A 23,389-nucleotide genomic window follows, 5' to 3' on the forward strand; every position below is an offset into this window, starting at 1 on the left:
GAGACACCTACGTGTATTTGCTCGGTATAGAAATAAAAAAAATAAAAAAATGTTGCACTCTACTGGATGACTTCCACTTGAAGCCCCAATGTTTAGACGCATGGTTTACTGGGGGGAATAGTGAGATGTTAGATATACAAACAGTTTACACTTCATAATTACAATTTCAACTTTAAGAGAAAAGGATTTAATTTACAGCCAAGTAAAATATTCACCAGTGGGGCGTGGCTTCGAGGGCGAAGATGGCGGCTCTGTAGAGCTCCTGCCGGCCCGATATTTATCCGCCTAATTATCCTGGCCCTGAACCCTTTACTCCATCTGCTGTAGTGGAGGTGGCTGCTCGAGACCGGGGGTGCCCGTTGGTGTGGTCACTGGGGCCCGGGACTGCGTTTGGAGCGCCATTTGCTGGCGGTGCCCGCCGGGCCTACTCGCTGCGTGGTGAGCCGGGACCTCAATTTTTTGCCCCGCCCGCCGGCTGGCTCTGGGCGCCGGGCGGACCGCAGGCGGCTGAGCCCGTGTGACTGAAGCTGGGTCGCCGGAAGAGAGGCGACGTTGCACCCTGCCGCTGATACATCCTGCGGAGTAGCGACCTTGTGAGACGGCAGCACGGATCCGGAGATCGCCCGGTGTCTGCTTGTCTGCTGGTGGCGAGGTGCTTGCGGAGTTGACGGCGTCCTGCCGGCTGGAGTGGGCGGACTGGCTGGGCCGAATCGGAGGTCTTGACTCTGGGCCTGAGATTGGCGGAGACTGCGCCTTGGCGCAGCGGCGCTGCCCGGGGTGCCTGCTTAAAGCTTGGCGTGCTGGTGGCAGGTGGGTGCCACGCGGCCTGGTGTGATCCGGACACCCCGGCCTGGGCCCGAGTGGTGGACATTCTAGCTGTGCGAACCCCTGTACGGGTGTGTCGCCTTGTTACCTCTTTCGGAGCCATGACTAGAGGCGGGGGTGGCACGACCGCCACCAAGCAGGGGCCCATCGACAAGTTCACTGGCCCCGGAGGAGGTGCCGGGACAGCCGGAGGAGGCCAGAGTGCCGGGCCGGACAACGCGGCGTTGATGGCGGCCATTACGCAGTCCCGCGACATGTTGGATGCACAGATTGGCACGGTCGGCGCCGATGTGATGTTGCTGCGTCAAGATCTCCGCAATGCGGTCGCCCGCATCACCGAAACAGAGACCAGGGTCGCAGAAGTGGAAGGAGATGTCGGTGCCCTTAAGAAGAAAGTTGCGGACATGGAGAGGATTCAGAAGGGCCTGGCGCTTCGCGTGGAGGATGCAGAGGGGCGGGCACGACGGAATAATCTGCGTTTTGTCGGCTTTCCGGAGGATTGTGAGAAAGGGCCCATGGATGCCTTCCTGGTACGATGGTTGGAGGGCTGGCTCCCCCCGAACACCCTGTCGTGCTGCTTTGTGGTGGAGCGCGCACACAGGGCCCTGACGCAGAAACCGCCGGCTGGGGAGAGGCCTCGCCCGATCATCGCCAAAATCCTGAACTTTCACGACAGGGACGTCATACTTCGGGAAGCGCGGCTCAAAGACACCTTGCTGTACGACAATCATAAGATTATGATATTCCCGGACTATACCAAGCTGGTCCAGCAGCAGCGACACTCATTCCTGGCGGCGAAGGCCAAGCTGCGTGGCCTAAAAATCCAGTACTCGCTGCTCTACCCGGCCCGCCTCCGGGTGATCTTCAATTCTAAGACTCACTTTTTGGACTCGCCGGAGGCTGTCTTCAGGTGGACAGATGAGGCGGTCAGGCTCCGACCAAACGTCCAGCCGGGGTTGCATTCCGGGCCCTCGCGCAGCTCGTCTCAAGACGAGAGCGACCCGCCCAGTAAAGGAAAGCGTCATCGCAAGTCCCGCTCGCGACGGAGGTCCCTGTCCCGAGACCCTCTTTTGGGGGACACGCAGCCCGACACGGACCAATCTGGCAAGGAATCCTGATCATCGTACGATATGGACGTCTACTGATTGCCTTTGATCTGGGGCTGTACATTGCGGCAGCCAGAACTTGGATGGTGGAGCGGACATTGACTGGTGCAGTATAGACTTATGTTTTGGCAGTGTATGGGGCCCTCGAGGGCTGATATATGTGTATGGTGCCTTACATATGGACCAGATGCTCGTAGGATGGGGGCTCGGGCACGATTTGTGGGCTGCCTCCTCATTTTGGGGTTGGGGAGTGGTTCTAGGGGCGCGCCCTGTTAGTTAGTGGGGGGACTAGTTGGGATCCATTGGTATGGCTGGCTTTAGGCGCTATGTTCTGGGCCTGAAGCACCGCATGCCACGACAGATACTTCACTGTTCTCTGAGGTATAAGGGTGGGGGGGGGGTGGGGGACTGGGGTGTTTGGTTGTTTGGGGGTTGGGGCTGGTCGACGGGGGTGGTCGGGGCTGTTCTATGTGGGGTGCACGTGATTCTTATGATATTTGCAATCGGGGTGTTGAAAGCCTGGGTTGGGTTCTGGGGGTCGCAGAGACTTGCTCATCGTGACAATGGCTGATGCCCCACGACCGGTACTTTCTAGTACCTCTATGCGGATTCTGAGATGGAATGTCCGGGGGCTCCTGGACAAGATCAAACGGGGGGCTGTGCTTCGCTGGGCCAAAAGGGATTTGGCGGATGTGCTCCTCCTTGAGGAAACACACATGTTGGGTACTAAAGCATTGAGTCTGCAGCGGTTTGGCCTCCACCAAGTGTTTCATGCCGGGTTTACAAGGGGCTCGAGGGGGGTGGCCATTCTTGTCCACAGGCGGTTGTCTTATACTCATGAGCGTCATTGGCTCGATCCTCAGGGTCGGTTTGTATTTGTGCAGGGGAAGATTGGCGCAGAGCCGGTGGTGCTTGGCAGTGTGTGTGCCCCTCCCCCGCTGCAGTGGTCCCTAGCGGAGAAACTGTTTGCCTTGTGGACTGAGCTTCCCCACTCCCTGGCGGTGATTGGAGGTGACTGGAATGATGTGGTGGACATAAATCTGGACAGGCAGAGGGGGCAGGGGGTCGCGGCTGTGGCCTCGCCCACGCGGTTGAATGCCATGATTAATGGACTGGGATGGGTAGATGTGTGGAGGCATCTGCAATGCGGGAAGCGGGAGTACACGTATGTTTCAGCAGTGCATGGCTCCCTCTCACGTTTGGATTGTGTGTTTGTGCCGGGGGCCTTCCTTGACAGGGTGAAGGGGGCGGCGATCCGGCCTCGCGGGCTGTGCTATCACTCCCCTGTAGCAGATCAGATTGACTTATGCAAGGCACGCCAACCGTTCCGGTGGCGGATGTCCTTGTGGCATCTACAGCGACCGGCCTACTCCCAACATATGCGCAGTGCGATTGCCCACTATTGGCAGGACAACCTCACGGAGGGGGTGGACGCGGTGACGGTTTGGGAGGCTATGAAGCCCGCCTTGAGGAGTGTTGACATCGCCTGGTACGCTTCTGCTCGCCGAACTCGGCAGGAGAACATTGTTCAAGCGGCGGAGCGGGAGGAGGTGCTGGAGACACGATACAGGGGAGTGGGTGATGACGGGACACTGCGGCTGCTTCTACAAGCGCAGCAATCTTATTCCTCGGTCTTGCTGGATGAGGCCCGCCAGGCGTGGCTGGCTAAACGTAGTAGGGTGTACCAGTAGGGAGACAAGTCCTGCACCATGCTCCACAGGCTCTGTCAGCAGACTCTGCAGCCGCTCACCTTGCCGGGGCTTACAGACGAAGCAGGAGCGGTGATAACAGACCCTGCGATCGTCGCAGCGAGCTTTGCGCGCTATTACGCCCTACAGTACGCCTCTCGGGAAAGCCTTTCCCCCGAAGACATTGAGGGGTTCCTCGTGCATGTCCCTCCTCATGCGGTCTCGGATGAGGTACGAGATGCCTTAGATCTCCCTCTGACGGCTGAGGAACTAGGTGACGCGCTGGGTCAACTTAATGTGGGTAAGGCACCGGGACAGAGTGAGTTTCCCAGCGAATTCTATAGGAAATTCCACTTGCAACTTGGGCCGCATTACAGGTGGGCGTTGGAACTGGCGCGGGAGCGTGGCAGCCTGCCCCCGGACTGGCATCAAGCCGAAATAGTGGTCTTCCAAAAGCCGGGCAGACCCCGCGACCGTCACGAGTCCGATCGTCCCATATCCCTCATCAATTTTGAAGCCAAGCTCCTGGCCAAAGCGCTGGCGAACCGCCTACTTCCACACATCGCAGATCTTGTCCACCCGGACCAGGCGGGCTTTATGCCGCACCGGGCGACGAGACACAACATTCGGCGCGCGCAGGCCGCGATAGACGCAGTGGGGGCAACCGGGGATCGGGCAGCTGTTGCTTGCGGACATTGATAGTGCGTTTGATTCGGTCAGCTGGACCTATCTCTTTGCCCTGCTGCCGCTTCTCAATCTGGGGCCGGTGTTCATCTCATATGTGAAATTGCTTTATACAGACATAACTGCCTTGGTGCGTGTCTCTGGGGCGATTTCCGAGCGGTTCCCCATTGCCAGGGGCACTCGCCAGGGGTGTCCCCTCTAACCGTACCTTTTTGCGCTGGCCATGGAGCCCCTGGCCGCCCGAGTGCGTCGGGATGCACTTTATCGGGGCTTTGTATGGGGGGCGGACCACTCGGATCGCATAGCCCTGTATGCGGACGATGTCCTCTTCTTCATGACCGATTTGCACCGCACGGGCCCTCGGATACTGGATATGATGCGGGAGTTTGGTGAAGTGTCGGGCTTTTTCTTAATCCACGCAAGTCGACCCTGTGGGTGTTGGGGGTGAATCGGTGACGTGCCCGTGGGCCGCGACCCTTCGGGTGGCAGTCGATGGCTTGAAATATTTAGGCGTCTTCCTCTCGGCCTCGGCTACGGTGGCGTGGGATCTTAACATGCAGCCAGTGTGGGATAGAGTTCAGATGGATGTCAAGACTTGGACGCGCATGCCCCTCAATATCTATGGCAGATCCGCCATTTTCAAGATGGTAGCCCTGCCACGGCTTCTCTATCAACTGCAGAATCATCAACATAGAATAGACCCGCAGTGGTTCCGGCACGTCAATTCGGTGCTGGGCCGGTTTTTGTGGGCCGGGGGTGCCTCCAGGGTGGCACTGCGAACATGCTTTCTCTCTACATACTGCGGCGGCTTGGCGTCCACGGACCTTCTGTCCTATTACCAGGCCTCCCACCTCCTGGTGCTCAACGAGTGGTGGTATGGCGACCGTAGCGATCCGGCTTATGCATTGGAGCACTCTCTAATGGGGGGTGCCACGCTCCATACCTTATTGTACTCAGCCAGACGGAGGAGGACGCTGCCATGGGTCACCCAAGTAGTCTTCCCGATCTGGCGGCAAGCTTTGCGCCGTATGGGTTGGTGGGGCAGACTGACCGCTGAGACTCCGTTGTGGCATAATGGTTTGCTTCCAGCGCTGGCGTCCCTGTCCGGGTTTGGCAGCTGGGACGCGATCGGGATTTCGTCCCTTGGTCATGTCCTCACTGGCACTACACTTAAGTCATTTCCGGACCTTAGCTCTGAATTCAATATGCCTAAGTCCCAATTCTTCCGGTACCTCCAGTTCCGTCATGCCCTCGGCCCTAGCCTGGTGGGGTTGGATCAACTCCCTGACTTTAGTCCCATTGAAGCGAAACTCTTTATGAGGGACCTGGGCGACAAGAATGTTTCTCAGATATACCGCTCCCTGGTTACGCACTGCTCCCCTTCCCTCCTGACATTGAAGGCCTCCTGGGAGAAGGATGTTGGCCCCTTGGATGAAGATGACTGGCGTGAGGCCCTTGAATCCCCCCGGGGGGCTGCTATAGCCGTCCGTCTTAGATTTATTCAATTTAAATACCTTCATAGGGCATACTATACTAGGGAACGATTGTGGAGGGCGGGCCTTATTGCCGCTCCGGAGTGCCTGAGGTGTGGAACTGAAAGGGGGACGCTCTTCCACACAGTGTGGTCTTGTGGGGGCCTGACCAGATTCTGGGCTGGGGTCTGGGACTGCCTGTCGGAGGTGTTGGGGTGGGACCTTCCCCGTACCCCTAGACTGGGCCTCCTCCATGTCCTGGAGAACGTTGGGGGCAACATTTACAAACAACATCTTTTGCTATTGGGGCTGGTGGTGGCCAAGCGGGATTTGGCTCAGGCCTGGAAAAGCGAACGTGCCCCCCCACTCGGCGCCTGGAAGGTGGGATTGGACTTTCTTATGGGGCTGGAACTACCTGTCTTTGAAGCCAGAGGGTGTCCCCGAAAGCACTACAAAATTTGGAAACGGTGGGCGGACTACAGGGGGCTTACTCTTGACCCCCCGATTGACATTGATGATGTGCTACCTCCTGATGTGGACCCTGTACCTTAGGTTGTTGACCGACACCTGCATTGCTTTCCTTCTAATGTTGCTACTCTGTGAACACGTGCACTGGGCTAGGGTGGGATAAGGGGTGGGTAGTTGGGAATGGGTGTTGGGGGGAATTTTGGGGGTGGGTGGGGCAGGGGTGGGATGGGGTTTGTTTCTTAAATCTGGGTTCATTGTCATGCTATTACCTGCATACTGTTGACAGTATCCTCCTGATTGTGGAGAACTGTATTGATACTTGCTTGAACTATCAATAAATACGGTTTTGAAAAAAATATTCACGTGTACAGACAACTATCGAAAAAAAGTACCACCTAGTGTCTTCAGGATCAGAAATAGGAAAACAAAGATATTGATAACTTCTATATTCTACAGTCTAGTTTAAAATTGGGTGGGTCATACGGCACATGTAATCCTATGACAAAACTTTTCATACACTGTAATCTTTGGGGCAAACCTAAAGTCAGATCTTAAAAGGTTTTCACAGAGGTATTGACCTATTGATAGAGTTATATGGTAATCCTGTAACTCGATTACCCAATATACCCCTATTTCACCTCGTTTTAAATTTACAGTGTGCATCTTTTCTATAATAAATTTTGTTTTTTGTTTTTGGTGCAACACTGTTTTTTAGAATTTTTGTTTGGTGGCACTGCACTCCAACTCTCATGATCTCTGGACACTTCTACTCTTCCCAGAGGTTGCCTCGGGTGAGGCTGCCATATAGCACGTCAATTGTCAACCTGATGAATATGCCATGACGCTAGAGAAGGGGCGGACAAAAGATAAACCGCACGTTTAACATCTCAGCGTCTATGAGGGTTGTCAATAAATAACCAATGGTTATGGTAGATACAAGTGCCCATTCCCATCTGTGATTATTGAAGGTACCTATTCAGGGGAACTGAATGGACGCAAATTCCTCTTCCCTCCTATGATCAGAATTTCACAGAGGTACTTCACAGTCTCTTCAAAGGCTACAACTAATGGATAGTATTTTGGTTTACAATGAAGTGATGTTGGTGATTCTGAGGAATGTTCTGAATAATGTTTTCAGGGATGAGCCCTATACACCTGTCAAAAAAATGTCCTAAAGAAGCACATCATTCAAAGAACTGAACACCCTATGATTTGAGAAATGCAATTCCTGGTGATCTTCGTGGTGCCGGACGAAGTTGTGATGCATTTAAAGGCACATACATTGGGAACAAGGGAATCCTGTAGCTTATAGACTGCTGGAGAGGACCAGTGAATCCCAACCACTGCTTCAACTAGTGATAACCTTTGGATCACAAGGGAAAGGGAACTATTATTGAATTCATTAACTCTTTGGGACACAAAGAATGTAGGGAAAACTAGGAAGATTAAACCACTGTGGTAGACATTATAAATGAAAACATGAGCATAACAAGTTTCAAGCATCCCCTCTGTACCATTCCTGGTAAAATACCAGGTGTGGGCATGTGCGTAAAATACAGAGTAGTTCTGATATGCAATAATAAATTAGGTTAAAAAACAGGAAACATTTCAGAAAATCATACCTGCACAGAAACTGTATTCCTGATGTTTGGTGGAAGAATCTGCACCATCTCTAGAAAGCAGCGGAGAAGTCCTAGTGTCCAAACACTTGTGCTGGTGTTCTCATCTTTATTTTCATATGAAAAAGGATCAATAATGTATACTACAATTGCAGGGGGGTAAGAGACTGCATGTGAATCTCCATCAGTGGGTACTCCTACTTTATCTCGATCCATAGTGCTGAAACGGAAGCAAATTCAGATTACAGTAGCATAGCACAGTCACAATTAAAAAAAATACCATGCAGTAATGTTTTGAAAACAGTTTGTGTTGGCTACTGTTAACCTTATCCAGTCAGGACAGATCATGCACCATCATAGCCTAAACTCAGTAGGAGCTGGAAGATGAGGGGAGAAGAAGAAAAATCTAAATTTATGGTGCAGAGAAAAAGACCCCCAACCAGCTAGTCTAAGCTGCTAGAATGAGCTGAGCAAATATGTCTGCAACCATGTTTACCATTATTACTGATTTTGTGAAAGTTGATTAGAGAAAGCTGGATATCTCAAGCTGGGAGTGAGCCCTTCAAAACCATTTTTTATCTGGAGTTCATATTAAGATAACCAATTCAACAGCTGAAATACAAATTAGTAAAGTTCTTCGTGAGTAGAAGAGAAGTTTTAACATTAAACTAAAATGGAAATGAAGCCAAATGTGGATCTAGCTGACCAGATGAAACTGAAGAGAAGGAACATAGGACAGTCGTACCCCAAAAGGGACTACTTTTGGTGAGGAGTCATCAACTATATCTGGCCTGTCAAATATTACATGCAAGCAAATGCAGCGATACCCCCACCAATTGCAATGATGGAGGGACAGTTTAAGAGCAAGGTGGGTCCATGGGACTTAATGAAGTAGATGGCTTGCCCTAGGATCATATAACGGACTATAATAACAGTGCCAAGAGGTTGTTCAACTGAGCTTCCTGAACTGAGCTGCTTAAAGGGGATCTTTGTGCTCAGTGAAGGCTTCAACTGGGCACTCACGACCTTCACCAACACTCCCTCACGACAGTGAAAGTTTGAAAGGACCACTGTTAAATTTAGGCAAATGCATCTGGCTGGGGCTTCCTTAGAAAAGGATAAACAAATGCTTTTCTTAAAAATTATACTAGGTATGTAGTCAGCAACAGATGTTTAAATTTCCTTTTTTGGTTACTCAATCGCAGGTTCTTTCCATTCATTGAATTATTGGGTACCCCGACGCCTAGTGGGTGAGAATGCAAACAGCTTCTATTTAAGTGCAATTAGCACAAGCATGTGACACACATGATACATATCCATTGCTCTGTATAGGCAAACACGATAACTTACCTTTAGTAATAAGATATATCTGTAAGAGACATATATTAGTTATACATTACTTACCTTAGAATTACTCCAGGCATCAGACTGGATCCGGAGAATGTTATCACTTAGCGTTACCCAGCGCACCGGTAGATGGCGTCGGTCGACTCCACGTTCGTCATCTGCATCACCTGGATGACGTCGCAGTATCTACTTAGATGCCGCCCCTGCGCGGTGACGTCAACGCCAGAAGCGCAGAGCCATGGAAGACACTGACCACTGGTGCACAAAATGAGTGCCCTAAAAAGAAGTCCCTTACTCTAGAATTCAGTTCGCAGAACGGGGAGGATGGATAGGGAGGTACGGTATCTGTAACTAATATAGGTGTCTTACAGATATATCGTTCCCAAGGTAAGTAACTTGTTCATCTGAAAGAGACTATTAGTTATAGATTTCTTACCTTAGACTAGATACCCCAGCAATACCAACCCCGTAGGTGGGTCTGCGAACTAAGTTAACACCAGAAAGTCATGGAGAACTGAACGGCCAAAGAAGCATTCTCTCCAGACTGGACTATCCAGGCAATAACGTTTAGTGAATGTGTGCAGGGATGTCCACGTGGATGCCTCGCAGATATCACCGAAGGGGACTCCAAGTCCCAAAGCAGTAATGACCCTAGTGGAATGGGCACCCACAGCCCTCCCGGAGGCTCCTTTTTTGCCAAGGAGTAACAGATCTTAATGCAAAGGAAAACCAATCGAGAGTTGATCAGTTTTTGCATGGCCCAACCTTTCTTGGCACCCACATAGCCAACAAAGAGTAAATAGTCAACCCGGAATTGTTTTGGGCGATCCAAATAAAAAGACAATGCACGGTTTGGATCCAGACGGTGGAGTCTCTCCTCCTCCTTGGAAAGATGCGGGGGCGGGAAGAAAGTGGGCAAAATGATGGTCTGCGCTATGTGGAAAGAGGTAACCACTTTGGGAAGAAAAGAAGGTCTAGTTCGAAGGACAACCTTGTCCGGATGGACAGCAAGGAAGGAATATGCAACTTACCCAGAATGCATCTGTTCTTGGCAAGTAGAGCTGTAGATTTACATGCTTTGCATAGCCTGCCATCTAGTGTTGGGTCCGGAGGCTTGCACTTTGTTTTTTGTCGAAGTCTTTTCCAGTCGCAAAGTAGGTGACTCCTCCTTTCGGTGATAGTGAGCATGGGCATAGACTCCATTGTTAGGATTGTTTTCCCGCAGAGTGTGGTACTGGAGTTAGTAAGAGTAGAAGAATACTGATGTCCATGTGTATGTATCTAAGTAAGATATCAGTGCAGCAGGTATAGGTACCTGGGGAGGCGGGTGGGCACATGTGAATATACAGCTCTACATGCCAAGAACAGATGCACACTGAGTAACTAGCATTTTCGTTCGAGGCATGTGAGCTGTAAGATCACATGCTTTGCATAGTCTAGATAGCAGTAATCTTTCAAAGCGGTGGCTAACCTGTAGCTGTTGAAGTGGTTTGAAAGAGTATACGTAGAACTGCCTGGCCCACACTAGCTTGCCGTCTTGCTAACATATCTACACAATAGTGTTTTGTGAATGTGTGAGATGTAGACCATGTTGCAGCTTTTCAGATGTCATCTATGTGGATGTTTTTCTAAGAAAGCCATAGAAACCCCTAGTTTGCGAGTGGAGTGCGCTCAAGGGTGAATTGTTAATGTTTGTTTTGCTTTTGCATAGCATGTCTGAAGGCATTTGACTATCCACCTAACAATACCTGATTTTGAGATGTGATTGCCTTTATAAGGTGGAGCAAATACCACGAGTTGTCTCGTTTTACGGAAAGGTTTTGTCCTCTCTATGTAGTAGAGTAATGCTCTTTTAACCTCTAAGGTATGTAGAGCACGATCTACCACAGAATCTGGTTGATGGAAGAACACAGGCAACTCAACAGATAGATATGAAAGGCTGAAATGACCTTGGGTAAAAGTTTAGGATTAGTCTGAAGAACTAATGTGTACTTGTAAAAATGGTTCCTGTATGATTAGTGCTTGAAGCTCACCTACTTTCCTCAGTGATGTAATAGCTATGAGGAAAGCGACATTCCAAATGAGAAATTGCAGCTCACATTTGTGCAATTGCTCAAAGGGTGAACCCATTTGTCTGGTGAGGACAATATTGAGATTCCACACTGGGGTAGGTGGAAGTCTTGGGGAAAGTCCTTCCATAAATGCCTTATTAACAGGCACTTTGAAGAGAGACAGATGTCTATTTTGAAGGTATGTGGCTATTGGAGCAAGATGTAAGCGTATGGATGTGCACGCTAAATTTGAACGCTGCAGATGCAGTAGATAGATGATGTTTTGAACGGAAGCATCAAGCGGGTTGATTTGATTGTTATTACAATAAATCACAAACCGCTTCCACTTTGCTGCATAGCAAGCCCTTGTAGTAGGACGTTTACCCTCTTTGTTAATGTTCATGTAGTCTGGCGGAAGATTGAGGTAGCCATACATAGTGCATTGCCTCTGGACAATGGGTGTGGATACCTGGATGCGAAGCTTGGGCATTTTGCGTTTTGGTGTGCGGCGAACAGATCCATGTCTGGGAAGCCCCACATCTGAAAAACGGGAGGTGAACTCTAGGGTGGAGTTCTCACTCCTGGATCTGTTGTAAGTCTGTTGAGCAGATCCACAATTTAATTGTCTACTCCTGGAAGGTTTTCTGCGAGGAGGTACATTTTGTGATGTTTGGCCCACCTCCAGATGGTCAGTGCTAATTTTGACAGTTGGAGAGACTATATCCCCCCCCTGTTTCTGTATGTAATACATTACTGTCATGTTGTCTGTGCGTATCATGACAGCTTTCCAAACCAGGTGGATTTGAAAGGCTTAGAGGGCTAGAATTATCGCTAGAGGCTCTAGATGATTTATGTGAAGCTGCTTTTGATGCGGGCTCCACATGACCTAAATAGTGTTAGTTTGGAGATAAGCTCTCCAACCAGTGAGCAATGAGTCTGCTGTTAGCATGGTCTGTGGAACCGGGTCGATAAAGAGCCGCCCTTTGGAAAGCTTTTGTGGATTCTACCACTGCACAGAGCGATGAGTGGGGCCGTCCACCAACACTAGATCTGATAATTGACCAGAGATTGATTCCACTGACGTGCTAAGTATTCCTGGAGGGGACACATTCATTTGAAGTCTTGTATAAGGGACTATTAGGATGCAAGATGCCATCATGTCTAGTAACTGCATGAATACTTGAGCTGGTAATGAGTGTTGAGGCTGAAACTGGGATAGTAGAGTGAATGTTGCAGATTCTGGCCCGATTGCGATAGGCCAGAGTTTTTGTGTATCTATAGCGTCTCCCAAATACGCTTGCGTGTTAGAGGGTTGGAGATGGGACTTGGATAGATTCACTGAGAATCCAAGATCGTGGCGCAGCTGCACTGTTTTGTGCGTATGTCGTAGACAGTTTGCTTAGGAGCTTGCTTTTATGAGGCAGTTGTCTAAGAATGGGAAGACATGAATGTGTGGTCTTCGTAGATTAGCTGCGACTACTGCCAGGCATTTGGTGAAAACCCTTGGGGCAGTAGTGACCCTGAATGGGAGTACTTTGAATTGGTAATGTTGCCCCCCCCCACCACAAACCTGAGGTATTTGCTGGGTGTATTGGGATGCTTAAGTAGGCATCCTTTAAATCTAAAGTTGACAAAGTCGCCTTGCTGAATGAGCAGGAGTACTTGCTGGAGTATCACCATATGAAAGTGATTCGATTGGATGTACAGATTCAGGTCTCGGAGGTCTAGCAAAGATCTGAGAGCCGTTTTTTTTTGCAATTAAGAAGTATATGGAGTATACACCTGTCATTTGATTTTGTAATGGGACTAGTTCTATAGGTCCCTTTTGTAACAGAAAGAGAACTTCTTGTTTGTGAAGGTTGAGATGTTCTTGTGACATTGTGTGTGATCTTGGAATACTGTGTGGGGACAGGCAAGAACCATAATGGATAATTTGTAAAACCCATCTGTCTGAAGTGATTGTATTCCAGACGGGTAGAAATTGGGAGAGAACTCCCCCAACAGGAGTGGAATGATCGGGGGGGGATGGGGTGGGGGGGAGTAGAGGAAGGAAGTCACTGTGTGGTGTTTGCAGGAGAAGTGCATGTTGAGTTGCCTCTGCCTCTTCCCTTGCCCCCTTTAAATTCTCCTCTAAAGTAACCTCTTGACGAGGGCAATTGATTATTGCTCTTGTAAGTGGAAGAGGGATTATCTGATAAAGTGTTTTGGAGCCAACCCTGTAAAAGGAGGCACAAAAGGATCCTCGATTGGGAAAGGATCACAACCTTGGTATGATTTTTCGTCTTCCCTAAAGAAGTGTCCACTGTAAGGCCGAATAGGTGCTCTTTATCAATGGGTTGGTTCAGAATAGAGGCTTGGACCTCGGGTGTGAACCAGGAAATTCTGAGCCAAGCATGTCTGCGTAGCAACACACTGGTGTTGACTGCACGGGCTGCTGTGTTTGCTGCGCCTAAGGCGCACCTAATAGAAATATTGGTAATTAATTTCCCCTCCTGAAATAGATCATTGGCTTTGGTTTTGTGCTCATCGGCTAAAAAACGCATTAAGTTTTCTAAATCATCCTAGTGAGCTCTGTCGTAGCGAGCTAAAAGCTTGTGCAATTGCAATTCACTAGTAATTGGCTGCTGGCGATGCTATTCTTTTGCCCAAGGCATCAATTAATTTAGACTCCTTATCAGGAGGAGGGGCATCTACCGTAGTTTGTAAGTTTGCTCTTTTGCAAGCGTTGGAGGCTACAAGAGTCTAATGGAAGTTACCACTGATGCATGTGGGGTAGGTAGGTAGGTGCCGGTTTGTACTCTCTTAATTTTGGGTGTGATCCTTTTTATTTAAATTTTTTTTTTTTTAAACCTTTATTTATTGGTATTTTCTTCAAAGCTTACATAGTACATACGCATCCAAACACTGCAGCAAGGAAGTATCAATCTATTTATCTAAGCCTCACTTTTCCCAGCACGTCTTTCAATTCTAACCTTTGTGCGCTTCCTCCCCCCAACAATCCAACTTACAACTCACCCCCACCCCCCTCCCGTCTTCCCCTCCCTCCTCAGTTTCATAGTTCTTACAATAGGTATTCTCTGCGAGTTGAGCAGAATCTGGCATCGAGTCTGTGACATATTTCAGTACATGAGTTTGTTATCATGGGTACTAGCAAGCATGAAATACTTCTTGATGTGCATCTGTCCATTCATCTCACTGCACTGCATTTTATCCACCTTCCCCCGCCCCCTTATGATCTTTCCCTTCCGCTCGCCCTATTCCCGGTCCTGATCCAGCACTTCCTTTTCTCACACATCAGTGTTCAGGAGGACACTAGTGACACAGGGGAGGCCCTATGTCACTAGTGTCCTCCTCAGCTCTCTGCCTAGCAAGGTATGTGATCAATGGATCCCATATATCTTTCGGCCAGGATTTTAACGGCAGTTGCTCTGCATAGGCTTGTAGATTTTCCTGCCAAGTGGTCATATCAAATATCCAATGTTAGAATTTGTGTGCCCTTTCCCTTCCCCACCTACATGCCTCCTGCCTGCGTGCTAGCAGCATGCCCATTATGAGGAATTTGCAATGTGGTGTCACTCCCCACCAGGGGCCCAGTAGGCCCCTGGTGGGGAGTGGTTCAATATGGATCCCCATCATTTCATTGAGGCCCCCAAAGACCTCCCCCCAGTATGCAGCTACTGCAGAGCAATTCCAGGCTAAATGCATAAAGTCTGCCGGGCCTTGCTTGCATCCAAGGCATTTGTCGTCGTCCCTGAGGTGGAGTATGTGTAGGCGTGCCGATGTGTGGTATAGTCGGTGCAAGAACTTAAAATGCAGCACTCGTAATCTACTACTGCCAGACACCAATTCAGTCTGCTGACATGCCCCCTCCCATTGCTCATCATTAAGCGGTTCGGTTAAGTCTCTGTCCCACTCTGCCATGGCCCTGATTTGCGTAGTGGGGGGCGCCAAGCGTTCCCGGGCATATAGCATTGAAGTGACATGTGCAGGGACATCCTTCTGCAATATCAAATGAAGTGAGGTATATGTCTCTGGTTCTTTTGGGAAGTCAGAGTTCTTGGCTCGTACGCTCTGTAGGAGTCTGGTGTACAGAAATAAGTCCATTAATGTGTAAGGCGCTTCCCCAAAGAATTGTTCCTTAGTGCAGAACTCTCCCCCAACGTACAGGTCTCCCCAGGTATTATATTGTAATCTAGTCATTAAGTTCTGGCAAATTTTTTCCCTCGTGACTGGTAAATGCGGGCTGTTACATAGTATTAATCTCGGGGAGTAGAGTTGTGTTACCCCTTCCTTTTTTGCTAATCGTGCAGTCCACAGTGGTCGGGTCTCTGTCTCTCTCCTTGTAAGGCATAAATATATATCCCGATAGGGGCCATGTGTCCATCTTCCAACGCAAGGTATGGCATATAGGGAGGAGGGTGATACCAATACACCGCAAAGTGCGCCTGCGCACTGTAGTACTATTGCTCAAAATCAGGCACATCAAATCCTCCGTACCTATATGGCAGCGTTAGTAGGTCTAGCTTCAGCCTGGCTTGCTTCCCTCCCCATATCAGCCTGATTAACGGAGTTCTCAGTGTGGTGAAAAAGTGTGTTCCCGGATAGTAGGATAGGTTTATGAATAAATATAAGAATTTGGGCATAATCACCATTTTGATTAGTGAAATCCTTCCGGCCATCGATAGGGGCAATTTGAGCCAACTTGTGATGTGATCAGTCACCTTATTCATGACTCGCCCATAATTAGCTCTCAGTAAAGTATCCCTGTCCCTGGCGTATGAATCCCCAAGTATTTAAATTCCTCATCCTCCCACTGCAGCAGGTAATCCAGAGGAAACAGGGTAGTACTGTCTGTTAGGGGGAATATAGCTGACTTCCCCCTGTTCATTTGTACTCCTGCAATAGCTCTAAATTTGGTGATTTCCCGCAATACAGGATTTAAGTTGACTAGCGGCTTATGTATGTAAAGGATGATATCATCAGCGTATAGGGAAACCAGGACTTGCCTGGAGGGGTATATAAAACCCCTATGATTGTGATGCTGCCTCAGCTTAGCTGCAAGGGGTTCCGCCGCTATGGCGAACAGTACAGGGGAAAGAGGGCACCCCTGCCTCGTCCCTCTGGTAATGGGGAAGGCATCAGAGCGGGACCCATTGAGGAAAACTCTAGCACTCGGTGCAGTATAAAGTAGCTTGATCCAGCTGAGAAACGACCCCGGCATTCCCATTCGCGCCAGTGTACCAAACACATAGTCCCACTTCACCGAGTCGAACGCTTTGGTGGTGTCAAGAAAGACAGCCACCGCGGCGCATTTGGGGTCTATGTCCTGGACGATTGCCAACAGAGTCCGAAGGTTGTGGGCTGTGGCCCTGTTGGGCACGAATCCCGCCTGATCTGGCAGCACTAGTTTTTCTAGGAGGAGGTTCAATCTGGTGGCAAGTACTTTCGCAAGAATTTTAGTGCCGCTATTCAGCAGGGACAGGGGGCGGTAGGAGTCGCATAGATCAGGGGGCTTACCGGGCTTGAGTAGACACAAAATGTGAGCTTCTCTTATGGTTTCAGGCAGGGCACCTTCTTTCAGCGCCTCATAAAAGACCGCTTTGAGAATGAGGGCTAAGATAGAGACGTAGGCCTTATAAAAATCTATGGGTATCCCGTCCGACCCCGGGGATTTACCCGACTTCATACTCATTATAGCCTCAGTGATTTCGTCAACTTCAAGATCCAGAGCTAGGAATTTACGTTGAGTATCCCCAAGCCAGGCGAGCGCTATATCCTCAAAATAGTCCTCAGGGTTTAGCACCTCTTGTCTCTGTGAAGTGTATAATCTTTTATAGTAGCCAGTGAGAGTGGACAATTGATCCCGCAAGGCCCTGCAAGGAGTGCCCTGTTCATTTTGCAGTTCAACTACATAATTGCGGAATCTAGGAGGTCGTACCGCCACTGCTAGAGATCTCCCTGGTCTATCCCCTTCTCCGTATACCCTGGCAGTGCAATGTTTCCCTCCGAGTTTACAAACCCTCTCAGCTGTCTCTTTATACTCCATCATTTTCTCCCTCATTGTAGCCTTAAGGGTCCCTGACTCGTCCCGGCTGTGGATCTCCCTCTCAAGCTCTTTCATCTCTTTCTCCGGTGTGCATAAGGTCCGACGCAGGTCTTTCAGGATGCCTCCCCCCTTAGCTATACACCACCCCATCACAGTCACTTTAAAGGCCTCCCAAATGGTCGTGAGGCTATCTACTGATCCTGTATTCCTGGGGAAAAATTCCAGTATCTCCTGCTCTATTTCTGCCTTGAACACAGCATCCTGCAAATGTAAAGGATTGAGTCTCCAATTGCTATGCGGTGCCACTTCCACAGGAGGTGTCACGCTTACTATCACAGGGGAGTGGTCTGAGAACGTTTTGGCCAAGTGAGTAGTCTTTACCACCCAGTGCACCATGCCCTTCGCGAAAAACACAATCCAGTCTGGCCCAGGTGCCATGCTTGGCTGAATGGTGCGTCCCTTCCTTACTGGACGTCCGTCAGTGGATACTATGTCCTGCAGGGTGGGCTGCGCTGTGTTATGGTGTGCAGCAGTGGCTAGGGATCTATCCAGGCTGGGGTTAACTACGGTGTTGAAGTCTCCCCCCCCATACAGTGTAACAATTGTTGAGTGTATGCAGCTTGCCCTCTAATGTAAGCATATGATGCGTGTCGTCAATGTTCGGGCCATAATAACTCGCCAACACTATGTCGTGTGCATGAAGCCTGCCCCACATCAGACAATATCTCCCATCAGGGTCTAAGTCTGTCCCTCCCTCCCTCCACAAATCTAACTCCATGTTTAATTAGTATAGCTACCCCTCTGGAGTATGAGGGCTATGATGCAAAGCAGCTATGTGCTGCCCATCGGGTTGCGAAACAGGGTGCACTCCCTTTTGCCAGATGAGTCTCCTGTAGGAGGGCGTGCGGACATGGTGCCTATCAAGGTACCCTAGTATCTGTCACCGCTTCCTGGGGTCATTCAGCCCCCTCACGTTCAAGGAAATGATGTTGAGATCTGTACTGACCCTACTCACATCAGACATGACTGTCAGGATGTGCCTGCTGTGTATGATCTTGGTCTCTTACTCCACTTGCATACTCACGGTAGAATTCCCTCACATTATTTCGCCCTCTCCCCCCATCTCCCACACCGTCTACCCCAACTTGCCAGGAAAAAACATCCCATCCCCCAACAGTACCCATCCATAAACATAACTGCTGAGCTATTAGCCCCTGCCACATTTAAGGAGCAAAAACACCCCCAAGGGGAATACCTTTAACATGGGGGCCGCTAGGGGCTCCCGCCTTTACCACTCAGCCTTACTTTCTCACCCATCTACGACCTCCCAAATTCAGGGATCGTTCCGACTGGATGGAGGCAAGCAGCCGGGCGGCTGTCTGAGTCCTGTCCTCTATACAACAGTTTATACATCACCATTCAGCAGAGCGTCTTTTTAACGATTCCATGTCCAGCCGTAGAGATGTCAGCCCTCCGTGTTCAGCAATCTTCAGGAGGGTTCCGCCAGCGGCGAGGAGGATCTCGATCGGCGTCGTGCATCCTCGTCCCTGGAAGTCGATCGCCTGTCGTGCTTGAGGTAGTCCTCCGCCTGCTGTGGAGTATTAAAGATGTGTTGACGCCCTCAATGGTGTATCCGCAACCTAGCAGGGTATAGCATCGCATACTGAAAGCCTTGGGACTGCAACTTTTTCTTCACAGCAAGAAATTTGTGTTGGGCCTCCTGCACTGTTTGGGTGAAGTCGGGTAGAACGATAAAGTTGTATTCTCGTACTTCACCTCCCCTTTTTCTTTTGCTAGCCGCAGCCGTGAGTCTATCGCGGTAGTTTAAAAATCGCATTAATACTGGGCGTGGAGGAGCGCCCGGAGGAGGCTTTTTCGCTAATGATCTGTGGGCTCTTTCAATGACCAGCTGGGCAGAGAATGCATCTTTCCCGAATAGGTCAGTGATGAGGTGCTCCATGAAGTTTCCCAGCCTGCCTGTATTGGTGGTTTCAGCGAGACCTACGTTGTTTCTCCTGGAGCGAGCTTCCAACTCATCGTTCTTATCAGCTATACCTTTCAAAAGCTTATCCATTTGCGACATATGCGGTTTACTCACCCCCGCTTCATCCTTCATCCTCCAAGTCCGACACCCTATGTTCCGCTTCTTTCAGCCGCTCTTCGTGCTTGTCTAGCTTAGCAACGACGTTATCCAGCCTGTGGCTCATCGAGTCAATTTTCGAGTCTATGGAGGTGAGACTCTTCTGCATACCCACCAGCAAAGCCTTCCACCCTTTCTCTCTCGTCTCCGGAGGGTCATCGTCATGCTGATCCTTAGATGCGGAGGGGGTGCCTTATGGGCGTCGAATGCCAGCTTGGACTGTCGTGGCTCCGTTCTACCCATGCCAGCAGTGTCCACAGTCAGACCTCGGCTGCAAGTTGGAGGAGTAGTCACACAATCTACTGTCCGGAACCCTCGAGTCCAGCCCTTGTGAACTGCAGGTCGCCAGCTCCGATATCCCCCGTTAAGCCCAATCGCAGGTGACCACAGCTTATTTGGCAATAATTCCTGGCCTCAGGAGTCCTGCAGCTTTCAATCTCAGTGTTTGCCCCTCTTCTCTGCCTCTGGGCCTCGACCTTTCACACTGTTAGCGTTCGCTAGCCTGCCGTTGCTATAATGTCTTTAGTCCCTGCATAGACTCTATGCAATGTCCCGGCCTCAGTATGCTTAATTAGGGGTAATGAGCCCACCACAGGGTCAGTCTTTTTTTTTTTTTTTGGAAAACCTTTATTGAAAGTTCAAATCACACAGCTATTCAGCCTTACATCCCTGAGGCTAGGCAGCATTGCAGGAAACGGATAAAAGGTGCGCACAAATTAAATCAAAGGAGCACAACAGGTTTAATTTTATATTATAAATATGAGAAACCTAGAAAATACCAACAAGAAGGAAACACTAAAGGAAAAGAAATGGCAAGGAACAGTACATAAGCGGCAATACACAGTTCCGGGAGGCGGCGGGGCCAAACGGCTCCCTGTAGTAACCATACTGGTAGAAGCAAACAAAATGGGGGGGGGGGGGAGGAGGGGGGGGGGGAGAAAGTCAGGAGTTCAATTAAATAAAAAGTTGGGTGGAAGGAAGGGCTAGGGAGAAAGACGAACCTCCAGCGGATCAGTATCGGGAGGTATGCAAAGGAAGGTCACCCCTATATTCGTTCCAGGCCCCCCAAACAACTCCCCACCTCCTGGGCTTCCCCTGGGCCACATACACAGTCTTCTCACGGAGCATGCACCAATCCATATTGGTCTTCCACAGGTCGGGGCACCCCACTTCTGAGCGATATCCCGCTTGGCCACCATGTTCCCCAGAGTGACCCATTGGTTTTGGGCAGTATTGTAGTCAGTTGGACCCCACACATTCAACAAGCAGCGCCGGGCTTCCGCAGGCAGGTCCACCCCAGTTACCTCACGCATCACTGCGTTCCCAATAAGAAGCTATAACATGGCACTCCCAGATGATATGCAAAAAAGTGGCTAGTTCTCCGCGTCCACGCCTACAAAGACCGTCCACTGAGAGTCCCATATGAATCAACCTGGGGCCAGTCACATAAACTCTGTGGAGGATCTTCAGCTGTACTAGACGAAATCTAGCCGAAATTGCCACTTCTTTGGGGGAAGACACCGCACACTGCCAGTCCTCATCATCCAACTCAATTCCATCACGCACCCACTGGTCTCTCACACTCAACAAAAGATCCGTTCGGACATTTATCAACTTTTTATAGGTCAGGGAAATGGCACTGTCCGGCATATGGCCATCCAGCACCCTATCTTCCAGCGGAGATGATTCGGGGACCTTCTCTCCAACCGGCAGTGCAGCCGCAAGGGCATGTCGCAATTGGGCGTATCTGAAATACTCTGTGGCTCCCAGTTGAAATTCAGTTTTCAGAGCATCAAAGGACTTTATCTCCCCCCTGGCCATCACATCAGCTACTTTGGAGATTCCAATGAGGTCCCACCGGTCAAACCCCTTCGTGTGCCACAACCTGCCCAGCAAGTCAGAATCATAGAGTGGAGTGGCCAAAGTAAGTCTGCCCTTCCACCCCAGTGTTTTCGTGATGGCCCTCCAAATGTGCACAGCAGTCTTGGTGGGACCAGTCATTTTTCAATCCAGAGATCTTGAATATAGCGCTCTGTAATACTTCCCATCGTTCAAGAGCCAACGATCCATGGCGTATCCCGGGCTCTCAGCCGGTCCATAGAAGCCATGGTTAAGAGCGGCCAGTTGAGAGGCCCAGTAGTACCGACGGATATCAGGCAGAGCAATGCCGCCATCGTACCAAGGGATCGTCAGTTTGACAACAGCAATACGCGGCCTACCCTCCCATAAGAGGGTCCGCTGCAGACCTTCAACCTCCTTGAAATATTTGGAAGGGACGGGGTCCTGTGTGTTCTTGAGCGCGTACAAGAATCTCGGCAGGGACATCATCTTAAACAATGCCGCGCGGCCAAGCAGGGACAGCGGCAGCCTTTTCCAGCCCTCTACATCGCGCCGAAGGCGCGCAAGAGGGGGAAGCAAGTTATTAGAGTATCGTGCCCGGGCATCAGTTGATATATAGATGCCCAGGTACTTAAATCCCTGCGGTGCGACCTGTATAACACAGCCCCTAGGAAGACGTGGGGTGTCTCCACTAAGCACGTAAAGGTAGGATTTTGACCAGTTAATAACTAGGCCCGAATATCCTCCAAAAGTACTCAGCACGTCAAAGGCCATAATCAAAGACCGGCAAGGGGAAGTAAGGTAGAGCAGGATATCGTCCGCGTACAATGACACTCGGTCCTCAAAGCCCGGAGACCACTTAATCCCACAGATGTCTGGGTGGGTACGTATCCAGGCAGCGAGCGGCTCAAGCGTTAAAAGCAAAAAGGAGCGATGACCGCGGACAGCCCTGTCTTGTACCTCTGCGCAAGGCAAAGGAAGCTGATACACGGCCGTTGACCGTTACATTGGCCAGCGGGGAGGCGTAGAGAAGCCTGACCCAACTAATAAAGTCGGGGCCGAACCCAAACTTAGACAACACCGCCCACAGATAATTTCATTCGAGGGAATCAAACGCCATCGTTGCGTTCAGTGATGCCAAGACAGTCGGCTCACGAAGTTTGCTCACCCGCGCCATGACCGCGTGAAGCCTCCTAAGGTTGAGAGCGGTGTTGCGATGAGGTATAAATACCGATTGGTCCGGGTGAACCAGATCGGCGATCACACCCACCAGCCGGTTGGCCAGTAGCTTAGCCAGAATTTTGGGTTCAGCGTTTAGCAGGGAGATCGGGCGGTACGACCTACAAAGGTCCCTAGGCTTTCCCTCCTTGTGAATAACCACAATAGTAGCCAATCGCTGATCCAGCGGAAGCTCACCAGCCTCACGAGCCTCCAGGAACATACGCCGCAGGGGTACAGCAATGGTATCAGCCTTAATCTTATACCTCCACCGGAAGACCGTTGGGGCCGGGAGCCTTGCCAGAGCGTAAAGAGCGTATCGCAAGCGCCACTTCGTCCGCCGCAATGCCCCTGTCCATATCATCACGTTCGGTATCCGACAGGCAAGGAAGCTCAATTCCATCTAGGGAAGAGGCCGAGTCCAACTCAGTCGAAGTGGAGACCGAAGTGTAGACGGTCTCAAAATAGTCGGCAAAGGCCGAAACTATAGCGCTGGGATCAGTAACAACCACCCCGTCTTCACCCAGCACCTCGGGCCATCTCCCGCCTATCCAGCCAAGCAATAAGCTTGCCCGCCTTGTCCCCTGCGTCGTAGATCCTCCCTTGTTGTTCTCTGCCCATCGCCTTGGCATCGTCAGTAGCAGTGGCCCGGTACTCCGACTGCTTTAAGGAGAGGACATGCAACAGGGCAGGTGTCGGATCTGTTTCCAATCGAGAATCAAGATCCTCAATTTCCGACTCCAGCCGCACCACAACCTCATCCCTGCGCCTGCGCACCTCGGCTATTAAGGAGAAAGCTTCTCCTCTCAGGACAGTTTTGAAGGCTTCCCATAAAGACAAGGCCGACGATACCGAGCCCGTATTCTCGGAGAAATACAGGTCAATG

The 23,389-nt window shown here is 50.2% G+C and overlaps 1 protein-coding gene across 1 annotated transcript in view; it reads right to left on the reverse strand.

Moving 5' to 3' along the window:
* The window catches only part of MED13 (mediator complex subunit 13), a 684,456-nt gene that overhangs the window by 559,893 nt on the left and 101,174 nt on the right, over window positions 1-23,389 (reverse strand). The window contains exon 6 of the mRNA XM_086954050.1: window positions 7,866-8,082. Within this exon, the coding sequence (XP_086810176.1) occupies window positions 7,866-8,082 (217 nt within the window). The remainder of the gene's footprint in view (window positions 1-7,865; window positions 8,083-23,389) is intronic.

This window comes from Lissotriton vulgaris, chromosome 2_1 (assembly GCF_964263255.1).
Source record: "Lissotriton vulgaris chromosome 2_1, aLisVul1.2, whole genome shotgun sequence".
In the NCBI taxonomy this organism is placed as follows: Eukaryota; Metazoa; Chordata; class Amphibia; order Caudata; family Salamandridae; genus Lissotriton; species Lissotriton vulgaris.